This window comes from Anomaloglossus baeobatrachus, chromosome 8 (assembly GCF_048569485.1).
Source record: "Anomaloglossus baeobatrachus isolate aAnoBae1 chromosome 8, aAnoBae1.hap1, whole genome shotgun sequence".
Lineage (NCBI taxonomy): Eukaryota > Metazoa > Chordata > Amphibia > Anura > Aromobatidae > Anomaloglossus > Anomaloglossus baeobatrachus.
Genome location: NC_134360.1, coordinates 36098327 through 36117780, shown reverse-complemented (window position 1 = coordinate 36117780; position 19454 = coordinate 36098327). Strand labels below are relative to the sequence as shown.

Below are 19454 nucleotides of genomic sequence, written 5' to 3'. Positions count from 1 at the left end.
TGAGAGTTTTTATATGTTTGCACTTGATTATCTCTCCAATAAAGTTTACTTGTTTTATTACAAACGTGTGTTTTGTTCGGGCATGGGGGGTTGGTTTGGTTGTGGGTCTCAGCAGTCACCTCAGGTGGTCGCTAAGGGACATATATGTTTACAATGGCTGCCGCAAACCTTTGGAGGGCAAGTCCTGGTACACCTCATGTGGTCGCTAAGGGACATATATGTTTACAATGGCTGCCGTAAACCTTTGAAGGGCAAGTCCTGGAATACCTCAGGTGGTCGTTAAGGGTCACATATGTTTACAATGGCTGCCGTAAACCTTTGGAGGGCAAGTCCTGGAATACCTCAGGTGGTCGCTAAGGGACATATATGTTTACAATGGCTGCCGTAAATCTTTGGAGGGCAAGTCCTGGAATACCTCAGGCGGTCGCAAATGGACATATATGTTTACAATGGCTGCCGTAAACCTTTGGATCAAGTTCTAGAACCTCAGGTGGTAGCTAAGGGACATACATGTTTACAACGGCTGACGTTCAATTGCCAGGCTCTAGATATTAAGTAGATTGGTAATATGTTTGATAAACAACATCCAATCCTCCAATCCTAAAGTAAGCAGAGAAGGCCGAGCTGCATGTGAGGGCCCATTGTTACCGTCTGATGGCAGTTAGGAGTTTCCCTGGTGACAGTGAATTAGCGGCATGGTGCTCGCTCGTGGTGTGTGTACCTTGAATTAGGATTCAGACCGGTTTGTGCCATGTATTCAGGCGTGTATATTTGCTCATTACACAACACGACATGTTTTATTATTGACATGCCAGAGAATTTAGGGAACAACATGGAGCAATTACATGAAAAGAGGAAGATCCGCTGCTTGGTATAGACTGGAAATACTGAGACATAATGGATGATTTAGGGTTTAGTATCACCGGTCCATTGAAGCTTCATGTAGTATCTGTAAACCTCTACAGGACCCAAATATATCCCTGTATACCATATTCGATATTATAGAGAAACCATAAGGCAGCACACAAAGTGGATGTGGTTCTCAAATACAAACCTAAGGCCGGTTTCACACAACTGTAAAATGGCCAAATAGTACTGTCCATATTACAACTAAGACCCAACACTACAGTGACTATAACCAAGTGTCCATGTTTATTTTATTTGCATGTGTGGCGCCCCTGAGGCTTCAGTCGCCACAGGGTACTGCACCTCACTTAAGGTGCAGTACTCATCCTGGGTACACAGGAGGTCAGTACCGGTTCCAGAACACACAAACTCATACATACAGTCCGATTGCCCTCCCCATTGGGAACCGGGCTAGGGTCGGGTCTTAAGGTAGTCCCCAAACAAGGGGGGGCTGCCACCCACTAGTGACAGGGAACCGGGGGAGGAGCGGCCACCAGGGGGATTTAGGAGCTGACACAGCAGTGAGGAGTTCTCCAGTAGGAGAGGAGCAGACAGGTTTTTCGGTAGCTCCTGTGGGACAGAGGAGACAATACGGTCGCCGAGGGGAGAGCTTCATTGCTCCCTAAGGCCCAGCGCAGTTCAGGGTGCAGAGCCCTAGGGTGGAAAAAGACTTTACGTTGTATCACAAAAATCTGCAGGACAGGGGGCTTGTATGTCCCTCTGGCCACCACAAGATCCCAGAGCACAGTGGCACATAGGGTATGGAGTCGTGATCAAGGTCAGGCCCCACAGCGGACCTGCGTCACCTGCACACGGGACGGGAGCTAACACTACAAGAACCAGGGTCCCCAAGTAGCTTCAGGCCACAGGGATCCATCCTTAAAAGTGCAAGAAGGAAGGGCACACAGACTACCATACCGGTTCTGGCCTTCAAAGGATCCAGGATCGGCTGGGGCTCATGTGGGCAGAGACCAGTACCCTGAGGGCAGCACTTGAACTGTTAGTAAAAAGACCTGGAACCGCAGCAGCTGACTCAGCCTCTGATTGTCGTCGCCGTCACCCCGCACTTAGGCGCCAACGGCCATTACAGCCCTCATCATCCTCCCCGGGGCCCGCTCCACCTGTGGGGAGCAGAACCATCCTTACTGTGACACCACCAGCCCTGGAGGACATCACCCACAGCGGCGGCTAATCCCTGGCCGTGTACTACAGGTGGCGTCACAAGATAACTACAACTCCCAACCTCCATCATCCCATCCTCCATCTTCCTCCCTTTTATTGTACACCTCGGGGCCACGAAGTCAGGCAGGGCCACCCGTGACATCCCAGATCCAACATCACCGGCCCGGCGACGAGTATTTAACCCCCCTGCCCCATGGGTACTACACATGAATGAAGGATTGGGCATACTGACAGCAAACATGCCTGATCATTTTCCCAGAACATCTGACATGGAAGGACACATCCATACATATGAGATAATTGGCCAATCATCCCAAAATCAGTGCATCCAGCCGACTTTTGCCAGATGTGCCTCGCAGTATCCACTGCAGAATTGTATGCAGAAACTTTACTATATTAGCATCATGCATGAGATTTTTTTTTTTTTTTTTAGAAAATCTCATCTTCAAGATGTGGAGACTATCCTCAGCCTGGCAATGTATGCTGAGATTTCACTGCAGATTCACATATCCTGTAGCCATCCGTTATCATGGATCCCTTAGAGGTTTTCTGTTTGCAAAAAAGTTGTGTAAACACAACTTTTTTGTCCGTTGTTAAATAACAGATGTCGGCCGGATCCGTTTTTAACATGTGAAGTCTATGGACAAAGGATCTGTTAACGGATTGCTATCCATTTGTAACTGATCTGTTAAGAAAACAATGGATCCGTTACAAATGCAAGTATGCAACGGATGGCTAAATAGCAATCCATTAATGGATTTGTTGTCCGTAGGCTCCTATGTTAAAAAAACGGATTCGGCAGAAATCAGTGTCCCAACAGATCCGTTCTAACGGATGACTACAGGATATGTGAACTTAGCCTTAAGGCCGCTTTACACGCTACGACATCGCTAATACGATGTCGTTGGGGTCACGGAATTTGTGACGCACATCCGGCCGCGTTAGCGATGTCGTTGCGTGTGACACCTATGAGCGATTTTGAATCGTCGCAAAAATGTTCAAAATCGCTCATCGGTGACATCCCTCCCTATTCCCAATTATCGTTGCTGCTGCAGTAACGATGTTGTTCGTCGTTCCTGCGGCAGCACACATCGATACGTGTGACACCGCAGGAACGAGGAACCTCACCTTACCTGCGGCCGCCAGCAATGCGGAAGGAAGGAGGTGGGCGGGATGTTACGTCCCGCTCATCTCCGCCCCTCCACTTCTATTGGGCGGCCGCTTAGTGACGCCGCTGTGACGCCGCACGAACGCCCCCTTAGAAAGGAGGCGGTTTGCCGATCACAGCGACGTCGCTAGGCAGGTAAGTAGTGTGACGGGTCTGGGCAATGTTGTGCGCCACGGGCAGCGATTTGCCCGTGTCGCACAACCGATGGGGGCGGGTACCCACGCTAGCGATATCGGTACCGATATCGCAGCGTGTAAAGTGGCCTTCAGGCCTCGGTTCCAGTTGTGCATAGCTTCCGATGCGAGAGCACGGAAGTGATATGCTAATGACCCTCTCTTGCGAGTGTGAGCCGAGGGTCATGCGACTGTGATCTGATCTTGCAATCGGATCACAGCTGCGGAGAAGAGAGGGGAGCACTTTCTACCCATCTCTTCCACAGCCTGTCTCTGTGTACATCACACTGTGGTTGGATGACATGCGAGTGCAGTGCGATGTTTCACACGCACCCATAGACTTGTATGGGGGTGTGTGAGCCGATAATCGCTGCCAAGCGCAGCACGCTGAGATTCATTGATTTTTCATACCATATTGGCCTGAGAAATCAATCGCAGATGGACACTGCCCCATAGTTTTGCATTAGAGAGCAATCCGATGTTTTATCAGATTGCACTAGTCCGTGCGAAACGCAAGTGGAACCGTACCCTTTATCTGATTTCTGCAATTAAATTTCCAGCAGTTTTTGCCGCTATCCACAAGAAGCCACAATTTAAATGTTAATTGTTACCTAATTTTTTAGGAGCAATAGGCATCCACTGGAAGCAATGGATGAGACAGGGAATGAGTATACTGTGGGATCTCAGTACAATATAATGATATCATTTAGCTGTGTATAATTATAAGCTCCTGTGTTATTACCTTATGGTGGAGGACATTTGTGTTTGGATAACTAACCGGGGACGTCTGGAGATATTTACCTTCCTATCACCTTTATGACCATTTATAACCACACATTTTATCCTAAATAAACAGTTCTGAGTAAAGACGACTTAATTAAAAATGTGAAACTGGGTTTAATAATCCACCGGACACCGCAACTCATAGGAAACCAAGGATCTATGTTCTGGAAGAGTCTGAAGAAACGCACTGTGGCCCACTGTAGACCTAGGATGGATGGATGGATGGATGGATGGATGGATGGGAGGATGGATGGGAGGATGGATGGGAGGATGGATGGATGGATGGATGGATGGATGGATGGATGGGAGGATGGATGGATGGATGGATGGATGGATGGATGGATGGGAGGATGGATGGATGGATGGATGAATGGATGGGAAGATGGATGGATGAATGGATGGGAGGATGGATGGATGGATGGATGGATAGATGGATAGATCTTTGTCCTTTTTCAACGCAAAGGTGGTGTTTAGAGTGCTCTGCGGTCGGTCATGTTCTTCCACCAAACTCCTCCAACCATGTGTCTATGGACTCTGGGGGACTGGGCACAGTCATAAGGAACAGAAAGGGGCCTTCCCAAACTGCTCCCACAAAGCTGGAAGCTGCAATTCTTCACAAGGTCTTGTTCTGAAGCATTAAAGGGGTTGTCCACTACTTTTACACTGATTGCCTATCCTTAGGATAGGTCATCAATGTCTGATCCACTGGGGTCTAACACCTAGCACTTCTGCCGGTCAGCTGTTTTCGGGCCTGGCGGCGGCTGCAGGCGGACGGAAATGCTCAGGTCCAAAGCTGCCCCGTCAACTGATAGCGGCCACAGGCGGGTACAGCCCATCTGGCTCCCATTCAAATTAATAGAAGGCAGATGTGAAGTTCCCGGCTGCGACCGCTATCAGAAGACAAGGCAGTTTCGGAACTGAGCATTTGCGGTTGCCTACTGCCGCCTCTGGCACCAAAAACAGCTGATCGGCAGCGGTGCCAGGTGTCAGATCCCGGCCGATTATACACTGATGACCTATCCTAAGGGTAGGCCATCAATGTAAAAGTAGTGGCCAAAGTCTTTAAGATTTCCTTCAGCTGGAACTAAAGTGCCTAGGGCAACCCATGAAAAAACAAGCCGATAACATTATCCTTCCACCACCAAACTGTATAGCAGTTAAATAACGCTCTCCTGGAATTCACCAAACCCAGACTCGTTCATCAAATGCCAGATAGAGCAGTGTGATCCATCACTGCACAGAACATGTTTCCTCCTGATTGTAGTGGTGGTGGCTTTCCACCACTCCATCTGACGCTCGGCATTGTGCTTAGTGATGTACGGCTCGGCATTGTGCTTGGTGATGTACGGCTCGGCATTGTGTTTGGTGATGTACGGCTCGGCATTCTGATTGGTGATGTACGGCTCGGCATTGTGCTTGGTGATGTACGGCTCGGCATTGTGCTTGGTGATGTACGGCTCGGCATTGTGCTTGGTGATGTACGGCTCAGCATTGTGCTTGGTGATGTACGGCTCGGCATTGTGCTTGGTGATGTACGGCTCGGCATTGTGCTTGGTGATGTACGGCTCGGCATTGTGCTTGGTGATGTACGGCTCGGCATTGTGCTTGGTGATGTACGGCTCGGCATTGTGCTTGGTGATGTACGGCTCGGCATTGTGCTTGGTGATGTACGGCTCGGCATTGTGCTTGGTGATGTACGGCTGTATACAGCTACTTCGGCTCAAAGCTCCCGGCTGGCGCAGTGTTTATACTGATGTTGATACCAGAGGAGGTCTGGACTCTACAGTTATGGAGTCAGCAGAGCGTCGGTGACTTGGAGACAGATAGGTAGATATCAGTGCTGAGGTCTAATGTTTATGGATGGGTTTAGATTTGAAAAATGGACTTGGACACTGCACGGAGCATTATCTCAGTGTACATTATGTATTTATGATCCTTATATCAGGTCACTGACAGCCATCACTTGTCTGTGAGGTGTTCTCATACACTGTATACACTGTATATACTTATCTGCTGACCAATAGCTGTGTCCTTGGTGTGTTATCTATTTATGATGGCACGGTGTGGTATATATGGATGGTACTTCCCAGTCATATATGTTATCAGGAGATAATGACATGAGAACGTGCGGATCTGCCACCACATACAGTACAGACCAAAAGTTTGGACGCACCTTCTCATTCAAAGATTTTTCATTATTTTCATGACTCTGAAAATTGTAGATTCACATTGAAGACCTCAAAACTATGAATTAACACATGTGGACTGAAATAGTGTGAAACAACTGAAAATATGTCTTATATTCTAGGTTCTTCACAGTAGCCCCCTTTTGCTTTGATTACTGCTTTGCACACTCTTGGCATTCTCTTGATGAGCTTCAAGAGGTAGTCACCGGAAATGGTTCACTTCACAGGTGTGCCCTGTCAGGTTTAATAAGTGGGATTTCTTGCCTTATAAATGGGGTGGGACCATCAGTTGTGTTGTGCAGACGTCTGGTGGATACACAGCTGATAGTCCTACTGAATAGACTGTTAGAATTTGTATTATGGCAAGAAAAAAGCAGCTAAGTTGTCACGCTCCCGGTGTCCCGGCAGCCCTCCTTACCCACTGAGCCGGTTCCTGCATCACACCACCACTCCGTACCCACTGATCCAGTCGTACCTGCATCGCACCACCGCTCCGTACCCACTGATCCAGTCGTACCTGCATCGCACCACCGCTCCGTACCCACTGATCCAGTCGTACCTGCATCGCACCACCGCTCCGTACCCACTGATCCACTCGCACCTGCATCGCACCACCGCTCCGTACCCACTGATCCAGCCTCGCCAGCGCACCACTGCTCCTTGCCCACTGATCCAGTTCACGTGTCCGCCGGTCCCGCTTGCCGCTCCCGCTCATGCTCCCCTGAGTCCTGTTCCTGGTCTCAGGAGTCTGACTCTGAGTCTTAGCCACATGGTTCTGTATAGCACCGGGCCGCGCCCACTCTCCTGGTCTTATAGGCCCAGCACACCTGCAGCAGGAAATGACATGAGGCTGTGCTGGGTATATAAGACTGGCTTTTCCATGTGGGCGGGGCCTGATCAACGTGTCTTGTAGCATAGTCTTATGAGCTAGGTGCTCAGGTCCCCTTGTGCCGTGTCCCGTTATCTGGACTACGGTTTGTCTTTCCTACCCGGCACCTGTACCAGTATACCGTACAGTCTTAGGAACTCCATGACCCCAGTGACTTTGTTCTTCCCGTCCCCTGTGGGACGCGGCTCCCGTCCCGGCCACGCCAGTGCTCCGGCTGCCGTGTACCCTGCCCCCCGGTGGGGTGCTCGGTCCAGCGGATCCACCTCCTGGGTCTACCAGTCCTCTCGGCCCTGACAGATTGATCAGGCCATGGATCCCGCTGGAGCACAAATGTCTGAGCTGGCTGAACTACGCCAGGAACTGGTGCAACAGCGTGAAACCTTACACCGCATACTGAAGTTCCTGACGTCTGAGGACCACCGGTTGTACACGTTACAGACCGCCGCCTCGTCTCAGTCCACGCAGCAAACGGTGTCTGGATCCGAACCCGTTGTCTCCGCGGCCTCGCAACTTCGCCTCGCTGCTCCGCCTCGGTATGCCGGGGACCCCAAGAACTGCCGGGGGTTTTTGAACCAATGCTCGCTGCACTTCAAATCACTCCCGCACCTCTACGCTTCCGACCAAGCCAAGATAGCCTTTGTGATGTCCCACCTGGAAGGCGAGGCGTTGGCCTGGATAAATCCGTTGTGGGAGAACGAGGATCCGGTGACGACCGACATCCGGGAATTCCTTCAGGCTTTTCGAAGTACCTTCGATGAACCAGGACGTACTACCGTGGTTACCTCTTCGCTCCTCCGGCTACGCCAAGGGACCCTAACGGTTGGCCAGTACGCCATCCAGTTTCGCACGCTTGCCTCCGAGCTAGGCTGGAACAACGAGGCATTGACAGCGGCCTTTTGGGAGGGCCTGTCGGGCCGCATTAAGGACGAATTATCCGGTCGTGACGTTCCCCGTACGTTGGACGCTCTGATATCCCTAGCCACCCGGATTGATCTCCGTTTTCAGGAACGGACCAAGGAGGTATCCCAGGAGAAACGACCAATCCGTCACATCTCCGTTCCGCAGAGGTCTACCGTTCCCCCGCCACTGCCGTTCTGCGATTCTACCCCTGAACCAATGCAAATTGACCGACTGAGCCAAGCTGAGCAACGCCGTGCAGAGCGACTCGCCCAGGGCCTGTGTTTCTATTGTGGAAGCGGTTCACATCTGCTCCGCTCATGCCCTGAGAGACCAGGAAGACCCCGAGTCCAAGGGATGCTGGGAACCGCCACCCTTGGTACTGGAATCCCCTCAGTCCCGGTTACACAGACTGTCCAAGTTACGACTGAGAGGGTCCGGTTCATGGCAAAGGCTCACATCGATTCGGGGGCAGCGGGTAATTTCATTCACCAATCTACAGTGTCCCGATACCAGATACCTGTGACCCTGCTTGCCAAACCCCTCTGGTTCGCCTCCGTGGACGGAAAACCGTTATACGAACCCGTCATATATACAACCGAACCTGTGAGACTCTGTGTTGGTGCTCTGCACACTGAGACTATTACTTTGTATGTCATCCCTAGAATGGCTCCCGCGCTTCTGCTGGGTCTGCCCTGGCTACAACTCCATGACCCTGACATCAGTTGGCGCTCTGGCGCAATCACTCGCTGGAGTCCCTTGTGCCCTGATAACTGTCTACAGCCCGTTCCTCGGCCCCTGGCACCTGACCCTGTCATGCCTCAAGAAGAAGAGGAAACGACGCAGTCCAGTGTTGTACCACAGCTCCTGGTACTTGAGCCTTTGGTACCACCGAGTCCTGAAGAAGAGACGACGCAGTCTAGCGTCGTTCCACCGTCCCTGGCTATTGAGACTTTGATGCCACCGGCTACTGAGGATGAGACACTGTCCTGTACCCGGTCCGAGACGCCCGATCCGATCGTCCAAGACTCCAGTCCTGCTTCTGACTGTCCTCCCCTTTCCATTGCCTCCGTTGCCGCTGACTTGGGTTCTCCGATACGGGACATAGTGGCCATGAAAACGGTCCGGGGTAAGCAGTCCTTCCTGGTCGATTGGGTAGATTGCGGTCCTGAGGCCCGGTCCTGGTTGTCCCGGAAGTACGTTGCTGCCCCTCTTCGTCGCGCCTACCTGTCCCGGCCGCGGGGTGGGGGGCTTCAAGGGGGGGTACTGTCACGCTCCCGGTGTCCCGGCAGCCCTCCTTACCCACTGAGCCGGTTCCTGCATCGCACCACCGCTCCGTACCCACTTATCCAGTCGTACTTGCATCGTACCTGCATCGCACCACCGCTCCGTACCCACTGATCCAGTCGCACCTGCATCACACCACCGCTCCGTACCCACTGATCCAGCCTCGCCAGCACACCACCGCTCCTTGCCCACTGATCCAGTTCACGTGTCCGCCGGTCACGCTTGCCGCTCCCGCTCATGCTCCCCTGAGTCCTGTTCCTGGTCTCAGGAGTCTGACTCTGAGTCTTAGCCACATGCTTCTGTATAGGACCGGGCCGCGCCCACTCTCCTGGTCTTATAGGCCCAGCACATCTGCAGCAGGAAATGACATGAGGCTGTGCTGAGTATATAAGACTGGCCTCTCCATGTGGGCGGGGCCTGATCAACGTGTCTTGTAGCATAGTCTTATGAGCTAGGTGCTCAGGTCCCCTTGTGCCGTGTCCCGTTACCTGGACTACGGTTTGTCTTTCCTACCCGGCACCTGTACCAGTATACCGTACAGTCTTAGGAACTCCGTGACCCCAGTGACTTTGTTCTTCCCGTCCCCTGTGGGACGCGGCTCCCGTCCCGGCCACGCCAGTGCTCCGGCTGCCGTGTACCCTGCTCCCCGGTGGGGTGCTCGGTCCAGCGGATCCACCTCCTGGGTCTACCAGTCCTCTCGGCCCTAACATAAGTAAGAAAAACGAGTGGCCATTATTACTTTAAGAAATGAAGGTCAGTCAGTCTGAAAAATTAGGAAAACTTTGAAAGTGTCCCCAAGTGCAGTGGCAAAAACCAACCGCTACAAAGAAACTGGCTCACATGAGGACTGCCCCAGGAAAGGAAGACCAAGAGTCACCTCTGCTGCGGAGGATAAGTTTATCCGAGTCACCAGCCTCAGAAATCGCAGGTTAACAGCAGCTCAGATTAGAGACCAGGTCAATGCCACACAGAGTTCTAGCAGCTCCTGCTGGACTTTCGCATTTATCTGAATATACGACAAACAACGTATTGAACATATAGCACTGTTATTAGATTACTTGGAACTGTTATATGGTCACTGCATGTCGGTATTACTTTTTCATGATGCGGTGCTATTTACTTACAAATTGGCCGGTATATTATTATTGCACTGTATGATGGTGGTGGCAATATTATAGAGGCCTCTGTATTGAAGTGTTATTTGACCACTATATGGCACTTATAATTAGTCTCACTATCTAGTATGGTTTCTGTACACTGTATACAGGTATTACCTAGGGCACCATAAAGCAAAACGCCATCTGACAGAGAATGACCAGGACCATTTATAACACTACTATTGTAGCAGAAGAGTCTTTGGACTCCCTTAGTCACTAGGTATGACTGCAGCCTCTGCCCCAAATATGCCTGCTCCACCATTTGTACCATTGGTAATGATGCACACATAATTTATACACCCAATGCAGATAATTTTTGGACATTTGACATTATTATCTAATATATAAAGCTGAGTGTATGTGTGTGTATGTGTATATACTGTATGTCCGCTAAAAGAATCCGCACCGCCGCATTTACAATCACGAAATTTTGCACAGACGCCCCATGTGACTCAAGGAACGTCATAGACTATGTTTTGATGGGAAAATTTAACCTCGTGCTTTACAGTTACTCTTTAAAAAAAACCTGCCTTCATTAAAGTCAATGGAGCTGCGAGCTAAAGGTTATTAATAGCAGCTGTGATTGGTTGTTATTGGAACAAAATAAATTGGTAGTATAAGAAGCTTATGTGTGAGGTAATAAGATAAGAAAGACAGAGACAGACATAGGCACAGACAGAGTAAGAGGCAGACAGGGAAAGAGAAAGACAGACAGAGAAAGAGACAGAGAGAGACAGACAGAAAGACAGACACGGAAAGACAGAAAAAGACAGGCACAGACAGACAGGGAAAGAGACAGACAGACAGGGAAAGAGACAGGGAAAGAGACAGACACAGGGAAAGAGACAGAGACAAGGAAAGAGATGGGGAAAGAGACAGAGACAGATGGGGAAAGCGACAGATGGGAAAAGAGACAGACCTCGAACGAGACAGATGGGGAAAGAGACAGACCTGGAATGAGACAGAGGGGGAAAGAGACAGACCTGGAATGAGACAGAGGGGGAAAGAGACAGACCTGGAACGAGATAGACGGAGAAAGAGATAGATCAGGAAAGAGACAAACAGACAGACACAGAGATCGATAGAGACAGACACAGAGATAGAGACAGACAGAGAGACTGATACTGAGACAGACAGAGAGATAGACAAAGACAGACATGGATAGAGACAGAGACACCGATAAAGATAGACACACAGACAGGGAAAGAGACAGACAGAGAGACAGACACACAAACAGACAGGGAAAGAGACAGACAGACAGAGACAAACAGCGACAGACACACAGAGACAGACAGGCAGACAGAGACAGATACACAGAGACAGACAGACAGCGACAGACACACAAAGACAGACAGACAGAGACAGACAGAGACACACAGAGACAGACAGAGACAAACAAACAGAGACAGACATACAGAGACTGGGAGAGAGACAGTTACTATCCCGGGCAATGACGGGCGCTACATCTAGTGTTCAATAAAAGAAAATAAACAACAACATAAAAGTTAAAGATGCAAAACAGACATTCACTAAACCTGACAATGACTGGTTACATAGAAACAGTCGTCATCAGTTCGTAATGTACAAACAAGCGGCTATTATACCGGCGGTTAATCCTGTTCGCTGACTGCAATCCAAGGCACGCAACTTAGAAAAAAACTATTACATGTCAAAGGTCGCCATATACTCAAGGTGAAAGCTATAAACCTGCGAAGGAACTCTTTGGCCCTCTTGGTAAAACTTTTCATGTATTAACACCTGCCTTTTGTAGTGGTGGTGGTGGTGTAGCGGGGGAGGGGGGGGAGACAGGTGCAGGGCAAGTGTTTTTCACCCCCCCCCCCCCTATACTATTAGCCTTTCCACCAGTCCAGTATTGAACACTTTATCCCCCAAATACTGTTGACCCTCTCTTTTGAGCACTATAGAGAAACATTATGTTTGGACGCTGCATGTACCGCAGTACCTTATAGGGAATGTCTCATCTTGTTAAACAGGTACATTTGCAAACTTTTTGTAAAGTTATTCAATTTTGCAATTTACCTCTTCAAAAGGAGGGATTTGTGATTCTATAGGTTACTGCTCATTGCCTAGGTTACTGGCCACCTCTGCAGTCTATCAGCAGTGGCAAGAAGCACAGTGCTTACAAGTCCTTTGTTTTAGACCTTGTAAGCGCTGCTCTAAGGCTGTCCAAAACACTGGTTCTGGCCAGCCTCAACACTCATGCGCTCCTATGTAGTGATATTGTTATTTGGGTGTTTGCAGCTGATTATTGGGCACTATATGACACTGCTTTTTAGGAATTGGATGATACTGTTTATTGGGTGGAGATATGGGTACTATTAATAGGCTGCACTGATATTACTCTTTATTGCGCACACTGTATGATATTAAGGTGCAGTTTGGTGTTTTCTACGTCAATGTTTGGCTACTGAACTGAATCATACCTCCCATAATAAAAAAAATCCAACCATAAAGCAGATAAGCGGATAACATTCACTGCAGACAAAGTAATCAAGTCCAATAAAGTTATATAACCGAAACGTATGTGGTAATATTGCCAAACCAGTAATGAATGGATGGACGCTCATTCTACAATTTAAAGTGACAGTGTGCCCCATAATAATAGACATAGTGCCCCATAATCATAGTAATAGTGCCCCATAATAATCAACATAGTGCCCCATAATCATAGTAATAGTGACCCATAATAATAGACACAGTGACCCATAATAATAGACATTGTGCCCCATAATTATAAACATAGTGCCCCAAACTAATAGTCATAATTCCCCATAATAATAACCAAAGTGCCCCATAATAATAGACATAATGTCCCATAATAATAGACATAGTGCCCCGTAATTATAGACATAGTGCCCCGTAATAATAGACATAGTGTCCCATAATAATAGACACAGTGTCCCATAATAATAGACATAGTGTCCCATAATAATAGACATAGTGCCCCATAATAATAGACACAGTGTCCCATAATAGACATAGTGTCCCATAATAATAGACACAGTGTCCTAAAATAATTGACATAGTGTCCCAAAATAATAGACATAGTGTCCCATAATAATAGACATAGTGCCCCATAATAATAGACATAGTGTCCCATAAAAGACATAGTGTCCTATAATAATAGACATAGCGTCCCAAAAAAATAGACATAGTGCCCCATAATAATAAATATAGGGCCCATAATAGACATAGTGCCCTAAAATAATAGACATAGTGCCCCATACTAGACATAGTGTCCTAAAATAATAGACAGTGTCCCATAATAATAGACATAGTGCCCCATAGAAGACAGTGTCCTATAATAATAGACATAGCGTCCCAAAAAAATAGACATAGTGCCCCGTAATAATAGACATAGTGCCCCATAATAGACATAGTGCCCCGTAATAATAGACATAGTGCCCCATAATAGACATAGTGCCCCATAATAGACATAGTGCCCCGTAATAATAGACATAGTGCCCCATAATAATAGACATAGTGCCCCATAATAGACATAGTGCCCCGTAATAATAGACATAGTGTCCCATAATAATAGACATAGTGTCCCATAATAATAGACATAGTGTCCCATAATAATAGACATAGTGCCCCATAAAAGACATAATTTCCTATAATAATAGACATAGTGTCCTAAAAAAATAGACCTAGTGCCCCATAATAATAGTAATAGTGCCCCATAATAATAGTTATGATGCCCCATAATAATAGACTTAGTGCCCCATAATAATAGTAATAGTGCTCATGGGCATGGTGGCTCAGTGGTTAGCACTGTAGTCTTGTGGTGGCTCACTGGTTAGCACTGCAGTCTTGTGGTGGCTCAGTGGTTAGCACTGCAGTCTTGTGGTGGCTCAGTGGTTAGCACTGCAGTCTTGTGATGGCTCAGTGGTTAGCACTGCAGTCTTGCAGCACTGGGGTCCTGGGTTTAAATCTCACCAAGGACACCATCTGCAAGGAGTTTGTATGTTCTCCCCGTGTTTGCGTGGGTTTCCTCCGAGTTCTCTGGTTTCCTCCCACACTCCAAAAACATACAGCTAGGGACCTTAGATTGTGAGCCCCAATGGGGACAGTGTTGCCAATGTATGTAAAGCGCTGTGGAATTAATAGTGCTATATAAATGAATAAATATTATTATATTATTATTATAAAATATTATTACAAGTAGCCCTAGCAATGTTAGAACTGCTGAGACCTGCACCACCGCTATATTCATTGACTATGGGACTGTCAGAAAAAGTGGACCGGTAATGCGTGGTAGCCCCAAAGGGGATGAATGGAGCAGGGGTCAGATGTGTGCACTGACACTCCATTCTGGGGATACTCTATATTGCCTAATGGAGTCACAGGCTGCACCTATGATGTGTCCTCCCCTGGGGCGATGGCTGACGGACACTTCTCTGAAGTGTATCGTCCCCTCTATTGTTCAGGGTTGTTGGGAGGAACAGTTCACAACAAGCGGAGAATGAGATGTTGTCATCCACAGGATACAGGACCCAAACTGACATTTTCGACAATAAAAGTAATATATGCAAATCACTGGTCCCACATGAACTTGTAAGAATGTATTACTAACTCCTGCGGAATGCAGGCACCATTGTTTCTTTTTCATCTGAAACTCCAAAACGAAGATTTAACCCTGATAACTCCAGTATTTCCAGATACGTATCACACTCAGATATTCTAAAAACCAAAAAGTAACGATTACAACACAGAAATTGTGCTACGATACATCCGATTTTGGGAAAGCTGAGATCCTGATTCCAGCGATGTGTCACTTACTGGGCTGCTTGGCGTAATTTTGCTAAAATCACTATTTAATCAGCAGTAGATTATCATCACAGGACTACTTGGCATGCTGCAGGTAGTCCAGCATATTCATAAGCTCTGTATAACTGCTAGATTTGCAGCAGAGAAAACTGTGATTAGATCAAAATGACAGCATAATGTGGGGCAGAGATCCTGATTCCAGCGATGTGTCACTTACTGAGCTGCTTAGTGTAGTTTTGTTGTCACCCAGCTTTCCCAGACACAGATAATACTAGGCAGTTAAACCAGTAAAAATAATTATTGACTGCTGATTTGATGTTTAATTGCCCTTTAATTATGGATGTTATTAGTAAATACTGGTACGTGTTCATGTTCACAGGATCCGCCTGTGCCACACTTTTCCAAAGGTGATGATTGCATCCTGTTTATGGGAATCTGTCACCAGCATAACATAGGGGCAGAGATCCTGATTCCAGCGATGTGTTACTTACTGGGCTGCTTGGCGTAATTTTGCTAAAATCACTGTTTAATCAGCAGTAGATTATCATCACAAGACTACTTGGTGTCCTGCAGGTAGTGCAGCATATTCATGAGCTCTGGATAACTGCTAGATCTGCAGCAGAGAAAAACATTGATTTTATCAAAAAGAGAGCATAATGTGGGGCAGAGATCCTGATTCCAGCGATGTGTCACTTACTGGGCAGCTTAGTGTAGATTTCATAAACTCACAGTTTCATCAGCAACAGATTATCATTACAGGACTACTTGGCATGCTGCAGGTAGTCCAGCACATTCATGAGCTCTGTATAACTAGATCTGCAGCAGAGAAAACTGTGATTTTATCAAAATAACTGCATAATGTGGGGCAGAGATCATGATTCCAGTGGTGTGTCACTTACTGCGCTGCTCAGTGTAGATTTTATAAAAATCAGTTTAATCAGCAGTAGATTATCATTACAGGACTACTTGGCATGCTGCAGGTAGTCCAGCTCATTCATGAGCTCTGTATAACTAGATCTGCAGCAGAGAAAACTGTGATTTTATCAAAATTACAGCAAACAGCTCAGTAAGTGACACATCGCTGGAATCAGGGTCTCTGTCCCTATATTTTGCTGCTCTCGGATGGGGGAGCAAAAACCTGGTGACAGATTCCCTTTAACACAATGCAATCTTCGTGTTTTACATCAAGTTGGAAAAGTGTTGTACATGACCTAAAGGTTCTATAAAAGCAGAAGTTTTGCCAGTTTGCTGCTCTGAATCATACAGGTGCATTTTAACACAATGCCAATGGGCAAAGACCCTGGTGACAGATTCCCTTTATCATGGTCTTAGGCTATGTTCACACTTTCAGTGGTTTCTGAAACAGTAAAGTCTTTGCCTTGATTTTGGAAAATCTCAATATTAAATAAAATAAAAAATAAATCTTTATTTTTATATGGCGCTAACATATTCCGCAGCGCTTTACATACATCAGGAGCACTGTCACCATTGGGGCTCACAATCTAAATTCCCTAACTGTATGTTTTTTGGAGTATTTTGTGTTTTTTTTGCGCAAATTTGCAATTTCCAAGCAATGTTCCATATTCTAACGATCGCTCACCCACCATATCAAGACATAGGATCACTTACCCCCGTACAGGTAATGTCTTCTGCGTTACTTGGAAGGGTTTCCAGTGCAACCTTCCGCCGGCCTCCGAAGCCATAGTGTAAGCTCAATGCCAGGAGGAGGGAGCAGAAAGCAAAGCGTTTCATTGTTAATTTTTCCAAATGATACAAAGTGTCAATACGAAGCCAAACTTTTAGATTCTAGGATTGATCAGTAGTGTCAATACGAAGCCAAACTTTTAGATTCTAGGATTGATCAGTAGTGTCAATACGAAGCCAAACTTTTAGATTCTAGGATTGATCAGTAGTGTCAATACGAAGCCAAACTTTTAGATTCCAGGATTGATCAGTAGTGTCAATACGAAGCCAAACTTTTAGATTCCAGGGTTGATCAGTAGTTCATGAATATACAAAAATCAAGGCGAAGTTTTTGATTATTGAGGGGTTTTTGATGTTGCCCTTGGAGCTAATTCCAACCCTTTATGGGCTCCTAAATGAAGATCCTTATCCAGCATCCAGTAGCCCTTGACTATTCATGGCAAGGAGCAGATATCAACTGCAATCCCAAAAATGACAGTGTTTTAGAAGGCTCCTGTGTGCCTCTTGTGTTCTTTCCGGAGTCACTAGTTCCCAAGTGCAATATCTGTGTGACCGCCTCTGTTACACACCCTGCTTTCTCATGGTAACACCTCCATGTGCTGCTGGAGGCAGAGTCCACTCCTGCTGGCTCATACACATGTCATATCACATGCCTGGTACCTGATAACCATGATATCAGGTGCCGGGTACCTGCAGAGTCGCAGCGCTGCAGCTGTTCTCTGCTGAAAATACAAAGAACAATATAGCAACATAAACAGTAAACAAAAGAATCCACAATGTATCACTCATCTTAATCCTATTCTAATGATCATGAGCAGGAAACAATTATGTGCTCTAAAATGTGGCAAATTTCTTATTTTTAGCAGTGATGCGATAGTCCTCAGCTGCTGCAGAACCTCTCTTGGTAATAAGATCTTATTCACACATCTGAATGAGTAACTTTTTCATCCATATTATGATTATCCATTTGCCGCCTGTTTATCATCCGTTTCTTCTCATACGCAAAAAGAAAACGGATAAAGGTTTCCCAATCATCTCCTAGAATACAGTTAGAATGTAGTATGAGGTTCTGCAGCAGCTGAGATGTGTGCTACGAAGAGCTGCAGCAGCTGAGATGTGTGCTATGAAGAGCTGCAGCAGCTGAGATGTGTGCTATGAAGAGCTGCAGCAGCTGAGATGTGTGCTTTGAAGAGCTGCAGCAGCTGAGATGTCTTCTATGAAGAGCTGCAGCAGCTGAGATGTGCTCTATGAAGAGCTGCAGCAGCTGAGATGTGTGCTATGAAGAGCTGCAGCAGCTGAGATGTGTGCTATGAAGAGCTGCAGCAGCTGAGATGTGTGCTATGAAGAGCTGCAGCAGCTGAGATGTGTGCTATGAAGAGCTGCAGCTGCTGAGATGTGTTCTATGAAGAGTAGCAGCAGCTGAGATGTGTTCTATGAAGAGTAGCAGCAGCTGAGATGTGTGCTATGAAGAGCTGCAGCAGCTGAGATGTGTGCTATGAAGAGCTGCAGCAGCTGAGATGTGCGCTATGAAGAGCTGCAGCAGCTGAGATGTGTCCTATCAAGAGCTGCAGCAGCTGAGATGTGTGCTATGAAGAGCTGCAGCAGCTGAGATGTGCTCTATGAAGAGCTGCAGCAGCTGAGATGTGTGCTATGACGAGCTGCAGCAGCTGAGATGTGTTCTATGAAGAGCTGCAGCAACTGAGATGTGTGGTATGAAGAGCTGCAGCAGCTGAGATGTGTGCTATGAAGAGCTGCAGCACTTGAGATGTGTGCTATGAAGAGCTGCAGCAGCTGAGATGTGTGCTATGAAGAGCTGCAGCACCTGAGATGTGCTCCATGAAGAGCTGCAGCACCTGAGATGTGTTCTATGAAGAGCTGCAGCACCTGAGATGTGTGCTATGAAGAGCTGCAGCAGTTGAGATGTGTGCTATGAAGAGCTGCAGCAGCTGAGATGTGTGCTATGAAGAGCTGCAGCACCTGAGATGTGTGCTATGAAGAGCTGCAGCAGTTGAGATGTGTGCTATGAAGAGCTGCAGCAGCTGAGATGTGTGCTATGAAGAGCTGCAGCAGCTGAGATGTGTGCTATGAAGAGCTGCAGCAGCTGAGATGTGTGCTATGAAGATCTGCAGCAGCTGAGATGTGTGCTATGAAGAGCTGCAGCAGCTGAGATGTGTGCTATGAAGAGCTGCAGCAGCTGAGATGTGTGCTATGAAGAGCTGCAGCAGCTGAGATGTGTGCTATGAAGAGCTGCAGCAGCTGAGATGTGTGCTATGAAGATCTGCAGCAGCTGAGATGTGTATTTTGAAGTTCCACAACAGCTGAGGTGTATTA

At 47.3% G+C, this 19454-nt stretch overlaps 1 protein-coding gene across 1 annotated transcript in view; it reads right to left on the bottom strand.

Moving 5' to 3' along the window:
- The window catches only part of IL17RC (interleukin 17 receptor C), a 72796-nt gene extending 55183 nt beyond the window's left edge, over positions 1–17613 (bottom strand). Inside the window, exon 1 of the mRNA XM_075320717.1 lies at positions 17049–17613. Within this exon, the coding sequence (XP_075176832.1) occupies positions 17049–17171 (123 nt within the window). The 5' untranslated portion in view covers positions 17172–17613. The remainder of the gene's footprint in view (positions 1–17048) is intronic.
- Positions 17614–19454: the final 1841 nt, after the last annotated feature.